Source organism: Penicillium taxi (genome assembly GCF_028828555.1).
Source record: "Penicillium taxi strain IBT 34144 chromosome Unknown utg000004l_segment0_segment0, whole genome shotgun sequence".
Lineage (NCBI taxonomy): Eukaryota > Fungi > Ascomycota > Eurotiomycetes > Eurotiales > Aspergillaceae > Penicillium > Penicillium taxi.
Window position 1 is genome coordinate 2,285,956 of NW_026643206.1, and position 24,169 is coordinate 2,310,124.

At 46.5% G+C, this 24,169-nt stretch overlaps 10 protein-coding genes across 10 annotated transcripts; 6 read left to right on the forward strand and 4 right to left on the reverse strand.

Annotated features, from left to right (window-relative positions):
• Window positions 1-34: 34 nt before the first annotated feature.
• N7495_005759 (uncharacterized protein) lies at window positions 35-1,431 on the forward strand (the record flags this gene model as incomplete). The annotated part of the gene is made up of 2 exons (XM_057208410.1): window positions 35-251; window positions 326-1,431. The coding sequence occupies 2 exons, from the start codon at window positions 35-37 to the stop codon at window positions 1,429-1,431; spliced, it is 1,323 nt and encodes a 440-aa protein (XP_057062184.1).
• A 242-nt stretch (window positions 1,432-1,673) lies between these two features.
• On the reverse strand, window positions 1,674-2,822 carry N7495_005760 (urease accessory protein UreD; the record flags this gene model as incomplete). Its single annotated transcript, XM_057208411.1, has 1 exon — window positions 1,674-2,822. The coding sequence occupies one exon, from the start codon at window positions 2,820-2,822 to the stop codon at window positions 1,674-1,676; it is 1,149 nt and encodes a 382-aa protein (XP_057062185.1).
• Window positions 2,823-3,537: 715 nt separating this feature from the next.
• Window positions 3,538-5,807, forward strand: N7495_005761 (WD40 repeat domain-containing protein; the record flags this gene model as incomplete). The annotated part of the gene is made up of 3 exons (XM_057208412.1): window positions 3,538-4,183; window positions 4,236-4,349; window positions 4,411-5,807. 3 exons carry the CDS (start codon window positions 3,538-3,540, stop codon window positions 5,805-5,807), a joined length of 2,157 nt encoding a protein of 718 aa, XP_057062186.1.
• A 367-nt stretch (window positions 5,808-6,174) lies between these two features.
• On the forward strand, window positions 6,175-7,279 carry N7495_005762 (uncharacterized protein; the record flags this gene model as incomplete). The annotated part of the gene is made up of 2 exons (XM_057208413.1): window positions 6,175-6,212; window positions 6,265-7,279. The coding sequence occupies 2 exons, from the start codon at window positions 6,175-6,177 to the stop codon at window positions 7,277-7,279; spliced, it is 1,053 nt and encodes a 350-aa protein (XP_057062187.1).
• A 172-nt stretch (window positions 7,280-7,451) lies between these two features.
• Window positions 7,452-9,439, reverse strand: N7495_005763 (chaperonin-containing T-complex alpha subunit TCP1; the record flags this gene model as incomplete). The annotated part of the gene is made up of 6 exons (XM_057208414.1): window positions 7,452-7,835; window positions 7,895-8,929; window positions 8,983-9,087; window positions 9,156-9,241; window positions 9,295-9,342; window positions 9,397-9,439. 6 exons carry the CDS (start codon window positions 9,437-9,439, stop codon window positions 7,452-7,454), a joined length of 1,701 nt encoding a protein of 566 aa, XP_057062188.1.
• Window positions 9,440-9,664: 225 nt separating this feature from the next.
• Window positions 9,665-11,691, forward strand: N7495_005764 (proline--tRNA ligase; the record flags this gene model as incomplete). The annotated part of the gene is made up of 6 exons (XM_057208415.1): window positions 9,665-10,027; window positions 10,090-10,259; window positions 10,318-10,747; window positions 10,802-10,942; window positions 10,974-11,622; window positions 11,681-11,691. The coding sequence occupies 6 exons, from the start codon at window positions 9,665-9,667 to the stop codon at window positions 11,689-11,691; spliced, it is 1,764 nt and encodes a 587-aa protein (XP_057062189.1).
• A 3,565-nt stretch (window positions 11,692-15,256) lies between these two features.
• On the forward strand, window positions 15,257-17,341 carry N7495_005765 (uncharacterized protein; the record flags this gene model as incomplete). Its single annotated transcript, XM_057208416.1, has 1 exon — window positions 15,257-17,341. The coding sequence occupies one exon, from the start codon at window positions 15,257-15,259 to the stop codon at window positions 17,339-17,341; it is 2,085 nt and encodes a 694-aa protein (XP_057062190.1).
• Window positions 17,342-18,449: 1,108 nt separating this feature from the next.
• Window positions 18,450-19,672, reverse strand: N7495_005766 (DNA-directed RNA polymerase II subunit RPB11; the record flags this gene model as incomplete). Its single annotated transcript, XM_057208417.1, has 4 exons — window positions 18,450-19,091; window positions 19,157-19,266; window positions 19,335-19,402; window positions 19,467-19,672. 4 exons carry the CDS (start codon window positions 19,670-19,672, stop codon window positions 18,450-18,452), a joined length of 1,026 nt encoding a protein of 341 aa, XP_057062191.1.
• A 1,421-nt stretch (window positions 19,673-21,093) lies between these two features.
• On the reverse strand, window positions 21,094-21,657 carry N7495_005767 (uncharacterized protein; the record flags this gene model as incomplete). The annotated part of the gene is made up of 2 exons (XM_057208418.1): window positions 21,094-21,483; window positions 21,562-21,657. The coding sequence occupies 2 exons, from the start codon at window positions 21,655-21,657 to the stop codon at window positions 21,094-21,096; spliced, it is 486 nt and encodes a 161-aa protein (XP_057062192.1).
• A 589-nt stretch (window positions 21,658-22,246) lies between these two features.
• On the forward strand, window positions 22,247-22,913 carry N7495_005768 (uncharacterized protein; the record flags this gene model as incomplete). The annotated part of the gene is made up of 2 exons (XM_057208419.1): window positions 22,247-22,519; window positions 22,596-22,913. 2 exons carry the CDS (start codon window positions 22,247-22,249, stop codon window positions 22,911-22,913), a joined length of 591 nt encoding a protein of 196 aa, XP_057062193.1.
• Window positions 22,914-24,169: the final 1,256 nt, after the last annotated feature.

The following is a 24,169-nucleotide window of genomic DNA, read 5'->3' on the forward strand; positions in this document are numbered from 1 at the left end:
GCGACTTCTCATCTCAGGTCGAATACACTCAAATATGGAACCTGTGGAGGCCTATCACGACTTGCCTGAGCACATCGGCGAGACAAGCGTGCGAAGTCAGACTATCTCCCAAGACAAGGTGGGGCCGCGCTCTTCGGGGCGCAGACAATGGCGTCAGGCTCTTGATGGCTGGATTCCCTTAGTTTCACCTCACGGCGACAACGACATCTTTTTGGAGGGTCTTCCGCGGCGCAAGTGTGGTCTCACAAGTCGTAAGTGTATCTCACGAGGATTGTGGCACTCGTTGATTAGCTTCTTTATCATGCTGTGAGTTGTCGCCCTGCAGACCTTGGTTCGAATCTCGGCACTAACCTACGAGGCTACAGTGGTCTATTCCAGTTCGTGTCGCTCGCCTGCGGAATTGTCATTTCTTTCTTTCCGGACGAGTATGATCGGGCAGCCCGTACATGGATACACAGAGGCGATCAAGATCATCAATCGATGGATACTACTCATTGGCCCACTGATTTCTCGCGAGAAATCATTCCTGTAGGCTGCCACTCGCACAATGACTACTGGCGTCGGGTGCCGCTATACTCAGCCCTACGGGCAGGCTGTGTCAGTGTTGAGGCGGATGTTTGGATGTTCGATGGTGAGCTGTATGTGGGCCACAGTACCAGCGCCTTGACATCGCATCGAACGCTGCGGTCGATGTATATTGAACCGCTGGTCGAAATTCTCAAAAAACAGAATCCTATCACGGAGTTCCAGCCAATTCCCAACCAGTCTCCGAATGGTGTCTTCGACATGGACCCAAGCCAGACACTGATTCTTCTTATTGACTTCAAGACCGATGGCGCTGCTACATGGCCCACTGTTGTTGAGAGTCTGGAGCCACTCCGTGAACTTGGCTACCTGACCTATTTCAATGGGGAAGATATTGTCCAGGGACCCATCACTATTGTCGGAACAGGCAATACCCCTTTCAACCTGGTCACCAGAAACTCCACCTACCGCGACATCTTCTTCGATGCTCCGCTCGACAAGTTGGTCGATGACAAAGACCTAGCATCGGATCAGTCTTTATCCACCGTGAAACGAGCGACTACTCTCGGCCAGGGCATGTCCGGCACACCTGATGCCATTATTGCGAATACGTTCAATAGTACGAACAGCTTCTACGCTTCTGTTTCCTTGAAGCAAGCCATTGGAATCCCATGGCCCTTCCATTTCTCAGAGCGTCAGATGGATATTATTCGCAATCAAATTCGTGTTGCACACCACCATGGCCTCAAGGTGCGGTACTGGGGGTTGCCTGGCTGGCCGCTTACTCTGCGCAACCATGTTTGGAGAATTCTTGTCCAGGAGGGTGTGGATATCCTGAATGTGGACGACCTGGTCAGTGCGACCAAGGGAAATTGGAGAATGAAGGCTTTCGATTGGTGGTTTTGAGATTGGTCTACTTCGAAGGGACGATTGATGATTATCTACGGGCGTTTGGGTGGTCTATTTGATATTTGAGATACCTTTACGGGGGCATTGTTGTTTTATTATTGCATATTAAGCAAGCATCTATAAAAATTGCTTTGGCTTTGAATGAATTATCAACGAGTTTTAAATCCATTGCATTACCAGGCAAATATGTATATGTGCAGAATGGGGTATCATTTGAATCAAGTTTTGATGTATGAGGTCTACAGACAGAAGAGAGCCTCCTCACCGAACTCACGCATGATGCTTCCTTCGTCACGAAGCAGACCACCCAACCAGTCCTTGGCAGTTTCAAAGTCTTTAGCCCCAAACTTGACCAAGACAAAGCCAACTCGCACACGAGCTGCCGTCCAAGTAGCACCCCCCTTCGTACTCAGCGAGGTCTCTGGTGCAGATGACGATGCAGTGGATGACCAATTACGGCTGCCGATACGGGGCTGCGACGTGAACTGGTGCATGAGGTAATTCCCGAGACTTTCAAAGACCGGGCCAGATAGAATCAACGTTCCTACTACACCATGGGGACGTGTACGTTCTTGAATCACATTCAATGGAACCAGACTAGCCTGTGGCGGAGGAGTTTCTGCGCGCCCAAAACCATCATCCAAATTGCCGGTTTCTGGGCCCCCACGATCCCCAGTCTCATCGTCTAGAATGACCGAGTCTCGTAGTAGTAGTCGGCTTCTCCCCGTCTTCTCATCCGCGGCCCAGACTTCGTTACGGCCTTTCCAGACCTGGAAATTCCAGTTTTCGCCTCGTGAGGTACGACCTTGCGTGACCCAGTCAAGGACACATAGACTACTTCGATTGTTACCCTTAGCAGTGGCATCGACCGTGAAGGTTTGTACTTGGGCATATCGGCTGTTCATATAGGGGACGGATGGATCAGGTAAATAGCATAGAGCTGCTTGATGGCCAATTCGCACATCCAGAGACTGTTGACTCATGTCGGACAGGTGCTCGTTGACGGGTATCCTCAGTCTATGGCCCTTGGTCGTATGGCCCATGGGCTCTGTCTTGAAAATCTTGGTGCTTCCTTGTGGAGTGGTGACCACCATTCGTGTTCTGGGCTCAAGTTTGATTGACACCTCGATGTGATCACCGGGTAATAGGCCACCACCATAGGTAAGGAGGTAGAGGTGGACTGGTTGTGAGGGGCAGGAGTCTGGTGATGCAGAGGATTCGGGAACGAAGCCTGGTGTTCGCGGGACTAGCTTTAATGGATATTTATAGGTAAGGGTGGTGAGTGTGGGATTGTTAGGCGGGAGGAGAGAAAGGACGACATTGCCCTGGCCTGGTTTCGCTATGGAAGACTCGAAAGGCGAGCGGATGGGAATTGCTGGTTGTCGCATGGTGGATTGACATTTGAGATTGGAATTTGCGGGAAAGCGGAATGTGGAGATAAGAACTGGGTTTATATATGAGCCATGAGCCAAATGTACATTCATACAGTATGATGTATCAAATTGAATCTTTTTACCCCGGAATTTTGGAGAAGTTGGAGAAAGGCTATAATACTAGCCTCGGGACATCGGCCATTAGTCAACAATGCATCCATCTCCGCTTGGCTATACTATATCTAGTATCAATTTACGTCCATCTGTTGTCCTCATGACTGTTTTAAGCATTTAATTAATAAATAACTCTCTTGGCTTCGTCAGACCGACTCTCATCGAGAAACTCAAGTGCATTTCTATGACTAAAAGGCACTTCATGTTGGACTGTGATGTCATTTCTATATAGTCTCGTGATACTTTTTAGGTAATGGTGGTATCCTAGACTGGTAGACACGAGAGAGGCTCGGGGAATATTGACATGTTGAAAGCCCAGTCTTCAAATTGCCGAGTCATGGTCGACATGAGAATGTTCGCCGCCGAGCACGTGACCACCAATAACCTGATAAGTCAGGCGTGCTTTACACGCTTCGCGTCACGTCCGATCCACTACGCGATCACTCTAGAAAAAGACCCGCTCAATCTTACCCATCTTACCCCCTTGGGACAAATCTCTTTCCTACCAGATGTATTCCGCCTAGACCTTCATTTTTGACATTTGTCTTGCCATACAATGGATCATATCGGACTTCCTGAAGTGCCGCATTCGGAGCCTATCCTGCCTACCTCCCATCGCGAAATCTATCCTCAAATACCGTCCTCCCCGCCTTCGGTTGGTAGACGCAGACCTAGAAAGTCACCAACGGTCACGCCTCGATCCTTCAGACGTTTTTTCACACCAAGGTCTCTTCTCAATGCTGGAAACAATAGCAGTGCTGTGAGAACAGGTCGTCAGGCTTTGCGGACCTTGACCTCGCCGGCAGTCAATCGTCTCGCACCCGCATTTACAAGAGCGTCCAAAACCAACGGTGCACAGAGCCCGAACGATGTTTTACCAGAGGATCTCATGCGTACACCAAGTCGGAAAAGAAAATATTCTTTCTCTTCTATTGTTTCCCCGCTACAATCTTCGCCATTAAAAAGAGTCCGTGTGCGTTCACCGGTGGGCGACGAATCAGAGCCGAGACCCATAATTCACGATCTTGATATCAATCCTCAGGAAGGCCATGACGATTTACCACCTACCAGTCCTCTCAAACGGGAACCCGTTCGACCTATTCAACGGTCACGGGCATTGCAAACTTGTGGGGCTTTTTTCACGAGAAGTCTACAGGGCGGCCGCAACAATCGGTTGACTTCTAGAGCCACTGCTGGTGTTGGTCAGTTTCCTCCGATCCAACCATAGGAAGTCTCGTTCTAATATCTATATAGGCTGGCAAGATTTAACTGCTGATTTCTACTCGCGATCGGAAGACCGCTATGTATGTGCTAGTTACCTCAATGAAGGGCAACTTGCACTGCCATTCTGCAATGCCTCCTGCAACAGTAAGTGCTTACTGGCGGCCCACATTGACTTTAGGTGATATGATTTCTAATATTGAAATAGACAATTCATTGGTTGCAGTAGGCGATGAAGAAGGAAGTATTCGACTACTTGATTCATCGAAAGATGACGAACGGGGCTTCTCGAGCGCGTTCCTAGCTTTTCGTCCGCACATGAATTCGATCATGGACCTCGAGTTTTCATCGGATGACTTGTTCCTCGCCACAGCTTCGGGCGACCAAACATCTTTGATTATTGATATGACGACCCAAAAACCTATTCATTGCTTGTCGAATCATGTCTCCTCGGTAAAGAGAGTACAGTTTCAACCTGCTACCAATAATAAGGTTCTCGCAACATGCAGTCGAGATGGCAATGTCAATATCTGGGATCTCCGCTGTAAAGGCTTTGAGCGTCCTTCCTTGCAAGTTCGTTGCAACTTGGAGTCTGATGCTGAAAACGCAGTGTCTTCAACACCCTCCAAGATGACTTACCCTCACGTTCTCAACACAATCCACGGAGCTCATGCTTACACCACCCCTCAGAAGCAAACTTTAGAGAAAGGCGACCCGCCTCCATTTGGTCGCTCGGATATCACTGTCACGTCCATTTCATTCTTGCCCGCTGGCCAAGAAAACCTGTTCGTGACAGCATCGGAGGCTAGTGCGAGTGTTCGGCTATGGGATTTGCGGACAGCACACAACAACCGTCGCGGTCGACCTGTCCTTCCACTGTCCTCAACCCGAGAGCCTGATAGCCACATCAAGTATCGCAGATTTGGTTTAACTTCTTTGGCTTTTAGTGGTGACGGTTCCAGACTGTATACCCTATGTCGAGATAGTACAGTGTATACATACGCAACCTCTCACCTGATACTCGGCCATGCCCCTGAACTTTCACTCAACAATAATCGCCCTCGACGTTCTGGAGGCTCCGACAAAAATGGCTTAGGGCCTCTCTATGGATTCCGTCATCCAAACCTGCAGGTATCTTCGTTCTATGTCAAGCTTGCATTACGCAAAGCACACAACGATCGTGCTGAAATGCTCGCCGTCGGAAGCACTGGTCACTCCCCTATCCTGTTTCCTACCGACGAAAGATTCCTGCAGTCCACTGTAAAAGTTCCTGATAGTGATCTACCCGGCGGTACGCCGCTCTTCAGAACTCGATCGGGACTACGCCGCACCAACTCCAGCGCTGGTCTGTCCGGACGCCTGGAAGACACCATCGCAATTCATCATTCCGGCACCCCTCTGGTGGAAGGCCACCAGAAAGAAGTTACCGCACTGTCCTGGACTGTTGACGGTGAACTCATCACTGTCAGTGATGATTATAGCGTTCGATGCTGGCGAGAAGGGCCGGAAGCTCGCGAGCTGCGAAACAGCGGCGACGCAGAGGGCCGGCGCTGGCAGAGTGGCTGGGCCGCAACTAAAGATTCATATGACGATGAGGATGAATAATTTCTGACAGCTCTTTTTCTCCTTCTTTTTTTTTTTTTCTGCTTAGCCGTTATGAGGGTTTGTTATTTTCTTGTGGGCATTGTTCTGGTGTTAATGGGGCATATTCTGAGCGTCATACCCGTCTGGACTTCTATCTAGACTTCTTTTGCATTTTTTCGTCGCATCTAACATATTTTATTGAATATTCAATCAAAAGAATCTACGTATCGTGCTTCTGATTGTTATTTATTGCTCACTCGCTTACTCGTATATTGCGTTGATCAATGTACTACCAGGTGCGATAAGAATTGATAAGCGATAAGCTCGACATGAAAAAAAAGTTCCGCTCAACACAACACATCAACTCTTCACAGCCCGCGAAGACAAGATGCCTCACAAACACAAGAGACGTGAGCAAGATGACTCGTATGTGCCTGAATAACTATAGCTCTGCAATATTTAGTCTAACATCCATCAGCCAATTTAATCTTCCGCCGTCGATGATCGCGAAAGCACTTCCAGTGCGCGACCTAAACCAGCCAAAGAAGCAGACAAACGGCAAGAAGCAGCAGCAAAAGTCGAAGCAGCAGCAGCAAAAACAAGTCGCCGAGGGCAACAATAAACCGACAAATAGCCGCCGCAAGGGTGCCAAGGAAGATGACACCCCGAAAGCGTTCCAGCGGTTAATGCAGTTCCGAACAACTGGGAGACGGGCACCATCCGGACTAGAGACTGGCGAAAAGCGAGACAAGAAGCGGAAGCGTGAGGATGAAAAGGAAGGCCCAAGTAAGAAGTCTACGAAGGCAGAATCTCAGCAAGCAGCCGAGGCCGAGGCCAAGGCCAAGGCCAAATTGGCAATGCCGAAGATCCTTCCCGGTGAAAAATTGTCTGATTTCTCGGCGCGTGTTGATCGTGCTCTGCCTCTCTCTCAAATGTCAAAGTCGACCCTACCAAATGGGGCTAAAAACCGCGATCACAAGGTTACAAAGCATGAGAAACATTTGAAACGACTGCAGGCCGGTTGGCGTGCAGATGATATTAAGATCAAGGAGAAGGAGGAAGCAGAGCGTGAGGAGCGAGCTGAGGCGATGGAAGAGCAGTTGGAATTGATGAAGGAGTGGGACTTGGAGAGGCGGGGTGGAAAGGCCAAGAAGAAGGGGGCTATTCCAAAGAAGAAGAAGAAGGGTGCGAATGCCGATGCAGATGTTGACATTCACAGTGGCGATGACGACCCTGATCCATGGGCTAAGCTGAAGAAGCGTGACAAGGAGCGCAAGGCCAATGTCAACCCGTTCGATGTTGCCAAGGCACCGCCAACGTTGCAAAAGCCAAGGGAGATCTTCAAGGTCCGCGGAGGAGCTAAGGTTGATGTTGCCAATGTTCCGAATGCCGTGGGCAGTTTGAGACGACGAGAGGAATTGGCCGGTGAAAGACGAAACATTGTGGAAGAATATCGTCGGTTAATGGCAGAGAAGCGCGGACAAGTGCTGTGATTCATTCTGTTGTTTTTACTACTACGCTTCTGTACAGGATATCCATTTGATGTATTCGTTTCATATAAAGTAGAAGTTATTTTATCTACTAATTTTTCATTTCTATGTCACACCCAATTACTGCATTTCTTTTTTGTAAATCCGGGGTAATCAAAACATAAGGGCACTAGATTTAGTGACCGTGGCCGTCATCCTGCGGCTGCTCAGGGTCCAGCTTGATAATTGTATCAATGCGCATGATGGCAATGCAGGCTTCAACAGCACTCTTGAGCTGCTTAATCTTGCTCATGCTGGGCTCCAGAACACCGGCCTTGAGGGTGTCGTGAACTCTTCCCTTTGTCAAGTCCAAACCGTAGTTGCGGTATGTCTTCTTCTTAGCGATGGCCTTCTCCTCCTCATTAGCATCACCATCCTGCACACGTTGTGACAAGGCATGGCGGACACGAAGCTGGGCAACCAACTCAGATGAGTCCTTGGCAGCATTGACAGCCAGGGTCTTGGGGATAACAAGCAGAGACTGGGCGAATTCGCCAATAGCAAGTTGCTCACGGGAGCCCTAGAATCACAGTTAGTAAATAAAATCGAGACAAAAATTATATAACAGATAGAACTTACCACTGTGACAGCAAATTCCTCCAAGTAAATGTGCAGGGCGGTTTCCACAGCACCACCTCCGGGCACAATACTTCCACTCTCCAAGGTTCGCTTGATAGCGCAAAGAGTGTCATGAACAGAGCGCTCCATCTCATCCAAGCTGAACTCGTTGGCGCCGCGGAGGATGATCGAGGCAGAGTTGTGAACCTTGGTTCCCTTGACAAGGATGCACTCGTCATCCGAAATACGCTCCTGGGCGACCTCATCGGCGGAGCCGAGATATGAAGCCTCAAACTTCTCATCACCGTTCAGGTCAGACAAAGTGCTGACAAGGGTAGCACCGGTGGCCTTAGCAATACGGCGCAAATCCTCCTTCTTGCAGCGGCGAACAGCCATAGCACCCTTTTCTACGAAAGTCTTGAGAACCATGTCGTCGATACCCTTGGTGGTCAGGATGACATTGGCGCCGGAGTTCAGAATCATTTCAACGCGCTCCAGAACAATACCGGCCTCGCGCTCACGAATCTTCTCCAACTGATCGGGGTCCTCTACTGTGATCTGCACACCCAACTTCATCCGCTCCTTTTGCAAATTCATATCCAAACAGGCGATCTTGGCATTGGTGACGCGGGTGGTCATGGCTTGAGAGGCCACTGTGCAGTTCAGAGCATAACCGTTGATAAGAACAGACTCAGTGACACTCTTTCCGTGGGCCTTGAGAAGATTCACAGCCTTGACGGGGTACTTAACCTCACCCCTCTGGTTTACAGACTTCACTTGCAACATCGCATCCACACACATATTGGCAAAAAAGTCCGAGTCAGAACCAATGATCTTGCTAGACATCGAGGTCTTTGCAATGTTGATCAGACTGTCTCTGCCCAGGTTTTCCACCTTAGTTGTGACATTCTCGTTCATGTACTTGACAGCTTCGCGAAGGGCAAGACGGTATCCACTGATGATGGTGGTGGGGTGTATGCGGTTCTTCATCAGTTCGTTGGCTCTCCGGAGGAGTTCTGAGGCAATCAAAACGACCGAGGTTGTGCCATCTCCAACCTATAGGAGATCAGTATGAAATTGATGCATGCAAGAGTATGTAGTTTTCTTACCTCCTTGTCCTGCTGCTGGGCCAAGTCGACGAGGATCTTGCCTGCGGGGTGCTCAATATCCAAAAGTGTCAAAATAGTAGCGCCATCGTTTGTAACAGTAACATCCTATTTCACACAAAGTTTCAGGTTAGAAGCTGTCAGAAAGTTCTGCGGGGTAATTCAGTGCTGCATACCCCTATGTCGTCTACCATCATCTTGTCCAATCCGGAGGGACCAAATGAGCTCTTAATGACATTTGAGATAGCCTGAGTTGCGAGAACTACAAGGAGTCAACAATTGCAATTGGTAAACTGAGTGATCCAGCATACATACCATTCTGCTCACGGACGTCGGCGCCGGTGATTTTCTGCCCACCCAGGACTGTGCGAGATGAATTAGTTCAGGTCTGAGAGCTGAGGAGTAACTTGGACTCACAAAGAGTATCCGCATTGCGCGGCGCCTCGAATATGCCTGCCATAGCGATTAAAATAGAAATAGACGAAGCTCGAGTGCGATGATAGAGCTCTGCTCGCTCGGACGGGGGGTTTTGGTTTGGACACGCTAAAAGTTTTGCCAGGCGGTGTATACATTTGCACTTATCACATCCCACTTTCAATATTTAGATATTGACTCACTTCCTCCAATTCTTCTCGACAGTTACGTCTCCTCTCTTTTTCTAGCCAGATTTTGTCTCATTTCCATCATGGCTAGTGAGAACACCAGCGACGCTACTGCCACAGGCGCTGCTGCTCCCCAGGCCCTGCCCGATCGCACCCAAACCCCCGCCGATAACCAAGGCGAGTCGAAGAATGCCGCAAAGAAAGCCGCAAAGCTCGCAAAATTGGCTGCTGACAAGGCCGAGAAGAAGGCTGGTAACAAGGCTGGCAATAAAAGTGCTGGAAAGCAAGAGCCTAAGCCCAAGGCCCCTAAGAAGAAGGTCGACGGCGCCGCTTTGATTGGTATTGACGTCGCGAAGGAAGAGGATTTCCCTACCTGGTATCAGCAGGTTCTCACCAAGGGTGACATGTTGGACTACTATGATGTGTCTGGTTGCTTTATCTTGAAGGTATCTTTAACTTCTTTGCGCGTGTTTTTTGCTTCTAGGCTTGCAATTAACGTATGCGCTAGCCCGCCTCGTACTTCATCTGGGAGGAGATCCAGGACTATTTCAACAAGCGCATTAAGGGTATGGGTGTGAAGAACTGCTCTTTCCCCATGTTCGTCTCAGAGGATGTTCTGAAGCGCGAGAAGGACCATATTGAGGGCTTCGCCGCCGAGGTCGCCTGGGTGACTCATGCGTATGTATTTCCATACCAATGCGCTTGGCCGTTGCGGATTACTAAATTGAAATTCTAGCGGTAACACCCCTCTTGAGAAGAAGATTGCCATCCGTCCCACCTCGGAGACTGTTATGTACCCATACTACGCCAAATGGATCCGCAGCCACCGTGATCTGCCTCTGCGCCTGAACCAGTGGAACTCCGTAGTGCGATGGGAGTTCAAAAACCCCCAGCCCTTCTTGCGAACCCGTGAATTCTTGTGGCAGGAGGGTCACACTGCTCACCTGACCGAGGATGCTGCCCGCCAGGAGGTTCTCAAGATTCTTGACTGGTACTCCGATATCTACTCGGAACTGCTTGCTATCCCCGTCATCAAGGGCCAAAAGACCGAGAAGGAGAAGTTCGCCGGTGGTCTTTACACCACAACCGTCGAAGGCTACATCCCCGCTACTGGTCGTGGTATCCAGGGTGCTACATCTCACGGACTGGGCCAGAACTTCAGTAAGGTAATTATAACTATCATCTACTTCTTTCATCTACTTCTAACGTTGCCTGTCTAGATGTTCAATATCACAGTCGAAGACCCATCCGCTAAGCCCGATGAGAAGAAGCCCCCTCTCTTTGTCTGGCAGAACTCATGGGGTCTGTCGACCCGTGTCCTGGGTGTTATGGTCATGACTCACAGTGATAACCGAGGTCTGGTTATTCCCCCCCCGTGTGGCTGAGCTTCAGGTTATCGTCGTTCCCGTCGGTATTACTGCCAAGACCACCGAAGAGGAGCGGACGAAGCTTGACGCCGAGGTGGATGACATCGTTGCCGTTCTTGCCGCTGCTGGTATCCGTGCCGATAGCGATAAGCGCAGCTACTCCCCTGGCTGGAAGTTCAACCAGTGGGAGCTGCGTGGTGTGCCCCTGCGTCTCGAGTTCGGCCCTGGCGAGTCGGCTGGCCAATTCGTCACTGCTGCCCGCCGTGATATGGGCAAGGAGGGCAAAGCCTCTATTCCCATTGCTGAGCTTGCTACTGGCGTCCCTGCTCTTCTGGAAACCATCCAGAAGGATCTCTACGACCGTGCTAATGCTACGTTCACCGCTCACCGCAAGTTGATCACTAACTGGGACGATTTCGTTCCGGCTCTTAACGCCAAGAACATCTGTGTCATTCCTTCCTGCTTGACCGAAGAGTGTGAGGACCAGATCAAGGATATGAGTGCCCGCAAGGCTGAGGAGGAGTCTGGAGAGGCTCAGGATGCCAAGGCCCCCAGCATGGGAGCCAAGTCTCTTTGCATTCCCTTCGAGCAGCCTGCTGGCATCGAACCCGGTGTCACCAAGTGCACCAACCCCAAGTGTGACCGTTTCGCCGAGAAGTGGTGCATGTTTGGCCGTAAGTTTTCCCTTTAGTATCTGGATGAGTTGATTCATGCTAACCTTTGCCTATTTAGGCTCTTACTAAGCACAAGTCGATACTGCACATGACCTTGCCATTCTACAAGCTGATTGTCCAATTGGAGGAAGGTTATCTTGCAATTTGTGGCTTGGAAGTTGAGAATTATGATGGCTGGACCGGTTGTATGGCTGGGTATGAGCCTATGAGAAGAAACGAACAATGTCTTTCATATTAAAAAAAAATCAACAAAAATTCAAATGAAACGAAAGTTCCAGCATGAAGTATATGCGCAGTATTCTGGAAGTGAACTCTCAGATTATTGTTCCATTTCCTAGTGTAAAAAGGTGGAGCTGTAGCAATATGGTTAGCTAGTTCATACGTACCTACCTAGGTAAGTACTACCGACATAGACCAACCTTGAAACTCAGGATTTGTCGAGTCAACACCACCATGATAATGTTTGCTTACTGCGAATTTTCCACAAGTGAGGTTTGCGCATAAGGCTATTTAAAATACCTTTGGTCGTGGTCTCGGACTTGCCTACTTAAATAGATCGTCGATGAATGCCCAGCATACCTACGTAACCAGTATCTACAGGTTCCTGTCGCTCTTTTGCTTGAGCCCACTGATATCCTTCACAGGGATGTCTGGGAAATGAATTATCTGCCGATTGTGCGCTCAAGGTCCAGCATCCCTCGCCACCCACCCTCCTCGACTATGTAAACATGTTCTTAAAATGTCAGGACATAGCCCTTTCCACGATTAATACCCCAACGTACTTCGTATACCTCTTCATATGCGAGAACCAGGTACATGCGGATACGGGCTTTCAAACTTGACAATATGGGCGCAGCCATGGATATGACCTAGGCTGCAAATACCAAGTTGCAAGCTAGTGAAGGCATCAAGAAGAGCACCAAAGCCGTTCGGAGCGAATTTATGAAAGATTCAGACACTCAGACTGCACGTTTTACTGAGGGGATATAAGCTTACCTCCACTTGGGTAGGGCTAATATTGATCTGATACATATTTAGAACACAACTTGGTTCTTGGATCGAATGCTTACTGCTTTCTATTGATGAAAGTGTGTTGAACTGTTCCATAGATTGTTGATGGGATTTCCAAGGTGTTTCTCGTTTGGAAATTTCAGCTTTGCCTACATATCATATAGCAGCCTTCAATAGGTAAATAACGCATGCTGAATAGCATTTACCCCTGATTCTTCTCACTTCTAAGATTTAGCTCTTTGTGCCAAGGTGTTTGGCCACAGGACGTAATACGTATCTAAGCGTCGCAAGACCAAGAAATTCTGACGGAGTTTAGTCTACTAGAAAATTGAGAAGTATCATGCCATATCAGACGTGTACCATGGAATATCATAGCATGTAGTATAACAACAACGTTGAACTATTTTTGGTCTGTACTGACTAATATAAACATGCGGCACAACGGCGTAGAATCCACTCTTTTGGCCAATGGGGATTCGTGATATTACGTGGAAAGCGGGAAATCCCAAATTGAATGTTGCCAAGTTCTAGATTGTGAATTTTTCAACGGGGAGTCTCAGAATTGGCCCACTTGAGTATGGAACTAAAAGACTTCCCTGAGAGATGATATCTGAATCTGAAAACCTTAAACAAAATGAAGGACTGCTTCATTCTACCGAGATATATCCGTCCTCAGGAACAACTAAAACAAGTCAATAATTTCCAACTCTTTTTTGAAAGGTGATTTGAAACTTGTTATGCAGATTAATCCGATCCTCATACGATCAAATCTGATACATTAAATGCTTGGAGCTAAAAAAAAATAGGCAAAATACATATAAAATTGCGCTTGTCGATCTAATGCAAGACCTAATGCAGAGCTTATTGTCATCCATGAATATTCAGTGCTAAGATTGCACACGTCACCACGTTTCTCTGAGCTCCAATCATATGACTACATTAGTATTCTGTATCGTCCTGGAGCTACCTACCTGGGTAGGTACATATCTTGGTGGTCATAGTACATCACTAGGAACCTTACAAGTTGCAATAGTCTCATCCTAGTAGGTAGTAGCACTATGTATGACTCAAGAGAAAAGACTTGCAAGTTCAATTAAACAAAAGTACGATCTTCACCGCCGATGACGGCTCATCGGACCGGATAGATAGAAATCTGTGTTGGATCGTATCGATCGAAATGTGGTGGATCTATTTCAATTCAGGGTTGTAAAAGTGAGGTGAGACGGGATGTTATGATCTACGGAAATTGATATCATCATACAAAGTTGTGCTATTTCTGCCTACTCTTTGATCCGTGGTTGAGAAAGCGGGTAAATATCAAATTTGACTAGCGTTTCCAATGGAAAAACACCCCCTGAGTTCGTTTGATCTAGGAACTAACTAGCACTAGGTGAGAACAAAGATACAAATTGAGGGGCAGTGGTACTATTGATATTTCTATCGGGGACCATAATCCAAAATTTGGAGATTATTGATCTCCAGGGCTCGCTTTGTTCTTATCCTTGTCAAGCCTATTCGGTCCTTAGCGCAGGAACGGAATGGAGTGCTTACTGTAATTTGTATTTTCACTTGGATCAAATCTCCACATGGATCAAATATCCACTTTTGTCCCAATCATGACCTGAGCCGAAATGAAAACTACCGTACTTTTCTACTTTTCCTTGGCCAATACGAGTACACGGGATGTACTTAGTAAGAAGATGTTTGCGGCCCAATTGTTATGTGGGTCTTTGGCTGACAAGTGTAATTTCCATGTTTTGCACCTGTCATAGAACGTTCTGTCAATATGTGGATCCTCTAGCCCTAATGCTACGTACGACGTACATACACAGTAGTAATGGAGAAGGTATGGAGCATGTAAGCTATGGTCTTGTTAATTCCAAAGGTTCCGAGGGCTCCATACCAGTTTCAGTCCAGGTCGAGTCCCTGTCCAGAGCAAAAAAAGTAGCCCTAAGTACCTACTTCCGCCTTACTCTATATTACAATCTAGATGTCTTTGAACTTGCTACGAACGGTAAAAAGTTTAGGTTTCACTATATATGAATTAAACCCGTCGTTCGTTGCAACGTTTATTCTTAATATTCCTAAATTACCATCTTTAATTCTTAATTCCTTAGCGTTGGGCTGCATCTGGGCCCCTCTTTTTCTCCTCCATATCATCATGAATGGGCCCTCCCCCTGATCCAACCACCAAATGAGTGTAAGAGGATCAGATCTGCATTTACGGACGAGAGTTACGGAGCGGCACACAGAGTACGGAAACTACTTCACACGCCTCGTCACTCTTTTCGTCCTTTTTATTTGTTTTTTTTTTTTTTTCAATTTGTTTTATTTTTTTTCTCGTCTTCTTTGTTGTCTTTATCTACTCCCCCTCTACTGTCTAAATACCGTATGATGGTAACTTCATACTGGATGTCATGACAGTGAGTAGTTACTGGATACTTCTCGATGGCCATTGGTCTTCTCAGTCCAATCATTGAGTCTTGAGCTTACTTTCCTTCTTTCATTATCTCGTTACTTTGTTTTTCTTCTTTATTTGCCCAGGTGCAGCCTTCCAAGGAGAACTTCCAGCTGATCAAGCGGTTGTAACTGGAATTACCAGTCATTGTAACAATTTGACAATATGGTTGGTCTGAAGAAACTTTTACTGGCAGAGCGCCACCCGTTGAGGCCTTCGTCGAGTCCAACTTACGAGTTGGAATCAGATGAGCCTTACCTTGCGAAGCGACAATTTCAAGAGACTCTTTATAACCGCCAAACGTACGACTATCCACCACTGTCCAAACCTTCGACCGGATACAGAGTCTCAGCGCAATCAATGGATCTGACGAATCAATTTGATCAAATCGAGAAACATTTCGAGGATCTACATCGACGTCTGGCCCGGCCACAATCCTCCCAGTCACTTGTATTTCCCACAACCCCGAAGACTCCAAATGGGTTTGGTCGTCTCAGTCGCCCCAAATCTAGACACATCGATCTTTTGGAAGCTGTCAATACCTCGGAACGACTCCAAGATGGAGACTCACAACCCGTCTCCCCGTCCCCTACCGGCACATGTCTCTACAACGAAGATGTCGCAGAACGCAATATGACAAGATTCCTGCGCATACAATATCGGAGCAGAGTTTCACGAAGACTGTCATCCTTATACCAGGAAGATGTAGCTGATAGAAATATCGCCCAATATGGCGGTGACTCTCGGTCAAACTCTTCACTTAGTTGCCGGTCACTACCTGCTATTGCCGGTTGGGTGCGAGATCCGAAAAAACGCAACAGTGTGAAATCAAATTGGTCCTCAGAAGAAAACTTGCGAAATTCTTTGCCCAAAAAGACATCAAAGACCCCTCAAACGAGAAGCCACCTACGTTTGCACAAGTCCGTACCAGCTTTACCAACGGAGGAAGTGGACGAGAAAGATGAAGTGGCAGTAGTGCCTGATATCCAGAGCTTGGGTGTACCCCCAGCTTTCAAGTTGGGTCGTCGATGGAGCAGCACGCCGTTGCCTGATAGTCCCACATTGCCACCAGTCGATGAGGTTAATGGCAATGAAAAGAAGGACGCTAAAAGCATACCATCTCCGCGGCTTTCTGCTAAAGTACGATCCTCATCATTGAATACAAGTTCTGTTTCAATATCCGATTTGAGGTCTTCTTCAAGAAAGAACGTCCGCGACCTTTCTATCAACACACAACTGGCTGCCCAGGGCCCCAAGATTGCTCATCGTGCCATCAGCCCCCCAACGCCCTCAAAAACACCCAATGATGAGTGTAAAGGAGTCACTCCCAGTATCGCCGAGATCATGCACAGCCCATTGCCTGAACCCAGCCCCATGCAACCGTCACCTCGATTCAAGGTCTCAGAAATGATGGATCTCTTCAATAAGGCGTACTTTTCTACCCAGGCCGTCAGCTCCCACCCCACATATGAGTCTCTGCAGGATGCCATTGTCCGTGAGATCAACTCACATGAAGCATTTCGACATGTGCCTACTCCCGATCAGGGCCCACCCTTCACTCCCCCGTCTGCAACTACAATTTCCGAGTCCAAAGTCTCGGAAGTGAGCCAAAGTCCTTCTCCCATATCCAAACTCATCAAAAAGAGCTCATTCAAAATGCACAGGGTGAATTCGGAATCTCATCAAAGTGTCTCTATCGGCCTCCCTGCAAAGAGCTCAGGAATTCTTCGTCGAGTCTCTCCTTCTGCTTCTCGGCGGCGGAGACACACTGATGCTCCAGCTCCATCTCCTGCTCTTTTTGCTGATCTCCGTCAGTCAAATGGCGATATGAACCCCATTGTCGACGATCAGATGACCTATTTGGATGTTTTGGTGCGTGCCGGCCAAGATAAATTCCCTCCGAGCTCGAATACTACCCGGAACCTTGATGCGAACACTCCCTACACCCACTGTATGCAGGCACACTCCACTCCGTCAAAGGACAGTCAAAAGAGCCTCTCGATCGATGGAATGGATGATGACATTCTCCACCTTCCTAGTCCAGGACCTCCCCCGCTACTTCAGATTGAAGGTGTTGACGTGAACAACGTTCACTACGTGATCGACTCCGAAGATGCCGCAAGGCTCGTCAACTGGAAGCATCGTGCAACCCACTCCAACCCTCCAGCACCCATCTGTGACAGAAGCCTTTCTCCGCTTTCTCGCCCTGGGCTGCAATTGCGGAATTCACGATCTGTCGAGACCTATTAAACACCCATCCCCATTCTTGCATAATAATTATGCTTCCATGATACCCCACTACATTTTCACTCCCAAAGCTTGATCTCCTCCAATGTCTTGATTCATTTCCCGTTCGCGATTTTGATTAATCCCTAACTTGAAGCATCTCATTGGCCTCATATCAATCCTACTTTCGTTTACCTTGTCTGTCACCGCGCCATATGATCATATACCCTAAACACTATTGACTTCAGTCTATCACTCCCTCACCCTTTACTATCTTTTATTTATCCGTTCTAAGGTTGCCTTTAACTCTCGGCTCGATTTTCATTTCATGTCTTTCACTACCAACTTAAATACATCTTCTGGATGGTATTTGTACTTTATAATTGCTATAGAACTGATATCCATCTTAATTCTCTGACCAAAGACCACCTGCCTTTTTCGAACGTTTCTTAAGTTTCATAAATAGATAGGCTATCATCGAACAAAAAAGTGTATCTAAGAACTGTCAATCGTTCACTCCAGCGCTTGGAGGCACCAGGCAGTAATCTGAAATCCATAGATATCATCAATAATTCAAGGTACATCGTTGATGTCTGGACCTGATTGAGCAAAAATGATAGATGAAAAAAGATAAGTCAGAAACCTGAGAATAAACGACCCCTTCACAATTCATTTTTTCTTATTAGAACAGTTAGCACACCGGTCTCGAGGTTACGATTGGTGTAGATCTACGATAATCAGCGCATAGCTCTAAAAAGCCAAATAATCAGTATATTCAGCTCATATATAAGATAATTAAAGAGTATTTTCTAGAGAGAAACTGATGAATCCAAGAGGGAACATGAACATAGTCCAGGGTACCTAGCTAGTATGGTCAAGCATAACAATCGCGGGTTTTCCGGAGGGCGGCGAATCCATACTTACATCACTGATGTATCCCGAGGTCAAGTTATGACTTATGAGTAATCAATGTCTTTAAATATAGTTAGGAATGAAGAAAGTTTATGTAGAGCGTACGTATAACTGTGAACTTTAACAATAGTATTGCAGTGCTGTTTTACAGTAGAGAGAATCCTCAATCTACCTTCGGAGAACTAGTTCAATCCGGAATAACAGCCAAAACATCAAGAGACTAATGGATGTCCTGGTCGACAGCGTCTTTGTCAACAGCAATTTTGATGTTGTTACTGGCCTCGCTGGAAGCGTTGGAGGCACAATCTCTGCTCGCGTCCTCGATAACGATATCGAAAGCCCGATGGATAGCCTGGCGGATAATATCCTTGTCGATTACAACGTTCACGGGGTCGCTCATCTTCTCGGTAAAATAGGCGCACATAAACTCCCTGGTAGCGGCGCTAATATGCTTGCTGATAGTAGCCTGGCGGTTAAACTCGCTGCGAGGATCTTTTTCAGCGGGAGAGTTGACCTGGATAATCCATTTGCTAGCAGCAACAATTTCCATGAGGAGACATTTGCGGCGTTCATCGAGCAGATCGTAATCAGGAAACGGTCTAAGCACGTTGAAAGGATTGATGCCCCTGGTGACCATCTCATCGGCAGCCACTCCTGAGGCGTAATTAGCGAAGTCGTCCATTTGATTGGACGCATATTCAGCTTTCTTAAGCGCAACCTCTCGAGCAAGACGAAGAGAGAGGGTGTCCAGGTCCGCATTCAAAGCCTGGGCGGCTGCCAGGAGAGCCTCGCGGGGGGTGATGGAGCCATCAGTCTGCACACGTAGCTCCATCAATACCCTGGGGTCAACAGGGTGGGCAATCTAGATAAAAACATGTGTGAGACTCGTTTATAAGCTGAAACCTGTCAAAAACGACTATTTCTTACCTTGTAGGCAGCAAAGAATACAAAAGGTAATTTCTGCAGGCGGCCAACCAGAAGACTACCCAATGTGTGGTCTTCCTTCGTAAAGAAGAAGAAGGCAGCATTGGGAACACCTAAGGTTTTACCACAATTAGTATCTCAAGCCAATACATTATATAAGAGGAAATGGGTTCTAATGCACGATCATCAGGCTTCTCGGCTATCATCTTCTCTTTGAAGTCCTCTTTGGTCTGACGAGTCTTGTCACGCCTGTTTTTATTTCAATGTTAGCGTGATATTCATCAATGATAGTCAGGAAGAAATGTTGGCTTACGGGTCAGGTCGGTCATCGACCCCGACCTCTGAGCTATGCTTGAAGCGATGGTATTGACGGTTTCTATCGATTCGAGCCTGACCGCTAGGGGAATGATCATCGTAATCTTTGTCGTCAACGAAAGTTTTCATTTTCGGGGGAGGTTGTTTGGGTTTCTTGGGTTCCTTTGGGACACCAAAAAAAGCATTGGTCTTCTTGGGGGTCATGATGTAAACAGTAGTAGGAAGGTTAAAGATAGAAAGAAAGGTGGGCGATATGCGAGAAGAAAGAAGGAAACAAAGCTCGAAGAAGGCTGGGAAGAAGGAAAGTAAACAAATATAAATGAAAACATTGAATATTGCTCAGGTGCTCATGAGGTCATCAGCGCCTTGAGATCTGGAAAACACACACACACACACACACACACACACTAGGTGGCTCTACTTGTTTCCAAGATTACAACGAATCAATAAATCCAGAATAATAGGAGATAAGGGTCTTTCTCTTCTATTGATCCTTCTCTTCTATTCCCTTCCCCGTCTTATCTTCTCGAAATACATGTATGTTTTTGTTCTATTTCTTCCTCAATAGACTTCCGTATCGACATCAACACAAAAACATAGTGTGACTCTGTTATTTTCATACATGGTATCTAGTCTTGAATTGATCTATGGATTATACAAATGGAAATATGTTTTCGATTGAAGCTCATGGGGGACAACTTGAACATGAAGGTAGTTTTATGCCCAGGTGTTTCAACACTTTCGATACCGTATTGACGCAAAATCCTTTCTATATCGCCGTACTTAATGTATCAGTAGAATCAATTGAAATAGGTATCACATCATTCCTCAACTATCTAGGTATCAATGTATTAATGTGTAGATGGGAGGTCAGTAAATATTACTTCCCACAAGCAAGTTGGTACTTTAATGGCAAATTCATAACTTCTTGAAATACTCGAAAGTCAATTTTAGCAGAGGGTCTACTATTCCACATTGCGGCAGAGAATTCCACCTTGGGTAGATAGATACCTAAAAATTGCTAATCATGTCTAGGTATACTGTATTGTAAGGTTGCATTGTAGATTTGCAAGTTAGGACCACTCCCAAGGTTGACATACTATCTCTCCCCTATCAAAGTCTCCAAAATCCCCTTCAACCACTTCTCTTCTCATACTTCAAATTCTTGATTGATTTTAATGGAATTCTCTGGATATTTTCGAGGGCTGAACGGGATGGAGAAACCCTAGCATGGATGAGGTCACGTGAGTACATATTATATGAGGTTGATTTCTAAATGTCAAATAGATGTGTTTAAAGCTCTTCTACTTTTGGATAGACATCTCGAGTTTCAAGGCATGTTAACTCTTCAAGGCTATTGCGCTCATCTGGCATAGAAGCAACAATACCTATGATAAAAAGATCAATATGGTATACCTCATTCCAAAGCTCTATTTCAAGAAAGTCATCACTGAGAATCGATTGAATTGATTGAAACTTAAGAACTAGAGTCGGCTAGACCCCAAAATCTCCATAGTTGATGCAAAAACCTTTGTCGTTGCTATCACTGTTCACACTTTCGTAATGAGACTCTAATATCTTGAGCACAAGATTGTTTTGAATCCCAATCCCATCAAATATACCTCTTAAGCGAAGTCTTCTTCAGCTATGGGCTCGTACTGGTCGGAATCTTCCTGGGTCTCAGTTTTGATGATGGCCAGCACATCCTTGGACTCCTTCTGATCCTTGAGCAGCTCGTGCTCCGACTTGATCGTGCCCTTCATGCGATCTTGATGCTTCAACTCGAGTTTTGGATTGTCTTCGTGATGCTCTTTCTTAAACTCGCCCTCCTCCAACTTGGGAGTGGCTTGAGTAGAGGTTGTAGCAGGCTTCTTCTTGGGGGGTTTGGGGGAGCCGCTGCTCTCGGGGGATTTGTCGAAGGGCTTGGTTTCCATGGTTTTCTTGAGGCGATAAAGGCGTCCCTCGGCGGCCTTCTTTGTGACACCCATCTTTTCAGCGACCACAGCGAAATCAACCTGAGATAAAAGCTTTGTCAGTATCGCTTTTCAGGGGTATGAGCAGATGTGATTATTGAAGGCCTTCTAGATTCTCACTTTGTTGGTGGGGTTGCTAGCGTAGCATTCCCACAGGAAGTGGTAGTTGAAGTCGTTATCCTTGCTTCCTTTCTTGGGGGTGACGATGGAAGCCATTGTAGAGTTGCTCGAGAAGGCTGAATGAAAAGAAAATAAGAAATTTTGAGTGTCACTAGCTGGAAAGATTCTAAGAGAGTGTAAGATGGATGGGAAGGGGACAAATAAAATGGGCGAAGATTGTTGTCATAGGTGTCAGTGAACAGACCTTAGAACTGGTGCTCTCCGGTTACCTGCTTCAAAGTGAGATGTTTGATACCTGATGAAGGTAGTTGGGTTGCAGCTGGGTTGAAGTCACTTTGTCTTCACTTCCAGCTCGAGAACTAACATACGGATCTTTGAGAAGGAATTGAGGTAGCTTTTTGGCACACTTTAGGGGTCACTGGAATGTGAAGAGAAAGTAAAGTGCACTGTATATAAATCGGGGGATTGCAAATAAACCTATCATCTCTCTTCCGATTTGGAACTCTTCCTCACATCCTTCGTCTTCGCACCTTCAACTCCATTTTTCACTCAAAGCAGCCCTATGTATGTTTTACCATTTCCATGTCCACTGAGTCATAATCCTATGTGATTTCACATGTCAAAGTGGTATTCTTATTCTATAAAGTTCACTTTTCTAACTTTGGAAAACTATACGCAGCTCAACATGGCTGGAGCTGAACAAGTCACAGCGGATGGGTCAACCATGATCGAACACATAGAGCCCCTAAATTCCAATAACCCTATTCCCAAGGCTATTGCATCAACCTCAAAGGTCATTGGCAGAAGAAAGGCGGCTAAGGGCAAGGGCAAGGCGGCAACCAAGCTCCCAAAGTCATGGAAGCTAGTCAAGCGTGCAGATGGCGAAGTTCCAAAGGAATCCAGGCATGCAGAGATGATGCTACTCTATGCATCTCTCCTGGCAACTGGTCAAAAGAACGTGAGTTATAAAGTTTTCAGCCGATGGACTGGACTCTCAATATCAAGATATTTACCATTTCAATGACACTTTATAGCCTGACTACGCCGCTGTTGCTACCATTCTGGGCATTAGTTATCATACAGCTTTCCAAAGATGGCAACGCCTCGAACGCCACCTGAAGCAATTTGTTGTTGAGAATAGCGGAGATGTGGTTCATAGCGGTACTAGCAAAAAGGAAACCAAGGTGACGAATGAATACAATGGGAAGCATGACGGCGATAAGTCTGCAAAAACTCAGAATACTTCTAGACTCAAGAATGAGACGATCATTAGCGATGAGGGAATGGACAAGTACGATGAGGAGCTCGAGAGCGAGGGGGGTTTAAGCTTCCGGGAAGCTGCTTTGCTTTGACTTGAGGGTTTATTGAATTTTTACATCGGGTTTCTTCCTCGCATTATTCACTTTAACTGATCAATGCAAGAATGTACTATCGTATGTCTTTATTGGTTGGCTATTCTGGCTTATATTATGGAATATGTCGATGATATAGATATCTTTGATGAGAACTGCAAGATAGTTTCAGAAAGTTTTATTATAGTCTCAAAGTGGGAGTTATAGACCCTTAAGAATATGAGATGAGCTCCGACTCGGTTTGAAGGGGCTCGCTTCCCAGTGATAAATGCGGATTAACAGATGCAACAAACCTTTCAATATCTCTGTATGATCAATGGAGCCAACCTTGGAAGATATAACCTGTCGTTCAATCTTAGACCTCAACCGTTTTCTCACAATCAAATCCTTCAAACTGAGCGAAGTGATAACCTCTTTGGTTTGGGATTACTTTTTTCTCGGTCTTCAAGTCTCGGACGTCAAAATTAAAATGCGTGCGGCCAAAAGCCCGAATTTTGACAACCTCATTATTCCAACAACGTTCGATCGATAAATGATTCATGGAATCCGAGGATATTTTGCTGCTCCCGTGTTTGGGATCAAAAACCCTGTCGTGGGTTTATGGGCAGAAAAGTACATCCGAAGATGATGATTTCGGGTAAGATGTCATAGCGCGTCTGATCGAGGACAGCGAGTTTGCCGAGCGTCTCATTGAATCCTCGGGCATCGCAGATTCGCAATTCTCGTTTTGAACTATCATCTATGTTCATGGCGGCTTTTGTCTCTGGCCAGCTATTGTGATAAGCTTCATAATTATTCGGTACCAAGAACAGTATGGGAAACAACTCCACTTGCTCTTGGCAGATCACATGACTGATATACATGGATGTCATCCTGAGTAATTCTGTCAGAACCTAAGCTGAGGACTCAATTTTGATTTGACGCCTTTACTGCAAGATAATCAGTGTGCCTGCTCAGCTCCTGCAAGGGTATATGCAGCCCTAATCAATATCAGTAGTCCAAGGAACCTCCCTGCTATGAATATTTGGAAATAGAAAGCTCACAGCAAGACATACAACCTTCAAGCGTTGGAAGCTAGTATTGAATAAAGAAGGCCAATGATCTTGGCGTTCCATTTCCGTAAAAGAGCTTACAACCCCTTGCTGCTTTTTCTCACTGAGTAAAGCTTGAGTGATAGACTGAGCGAGATAATGATATAGCAGATAGCCATAGTAGACAATCATATAGCGAGTAGACAACGAATCAAGGACGTGGCA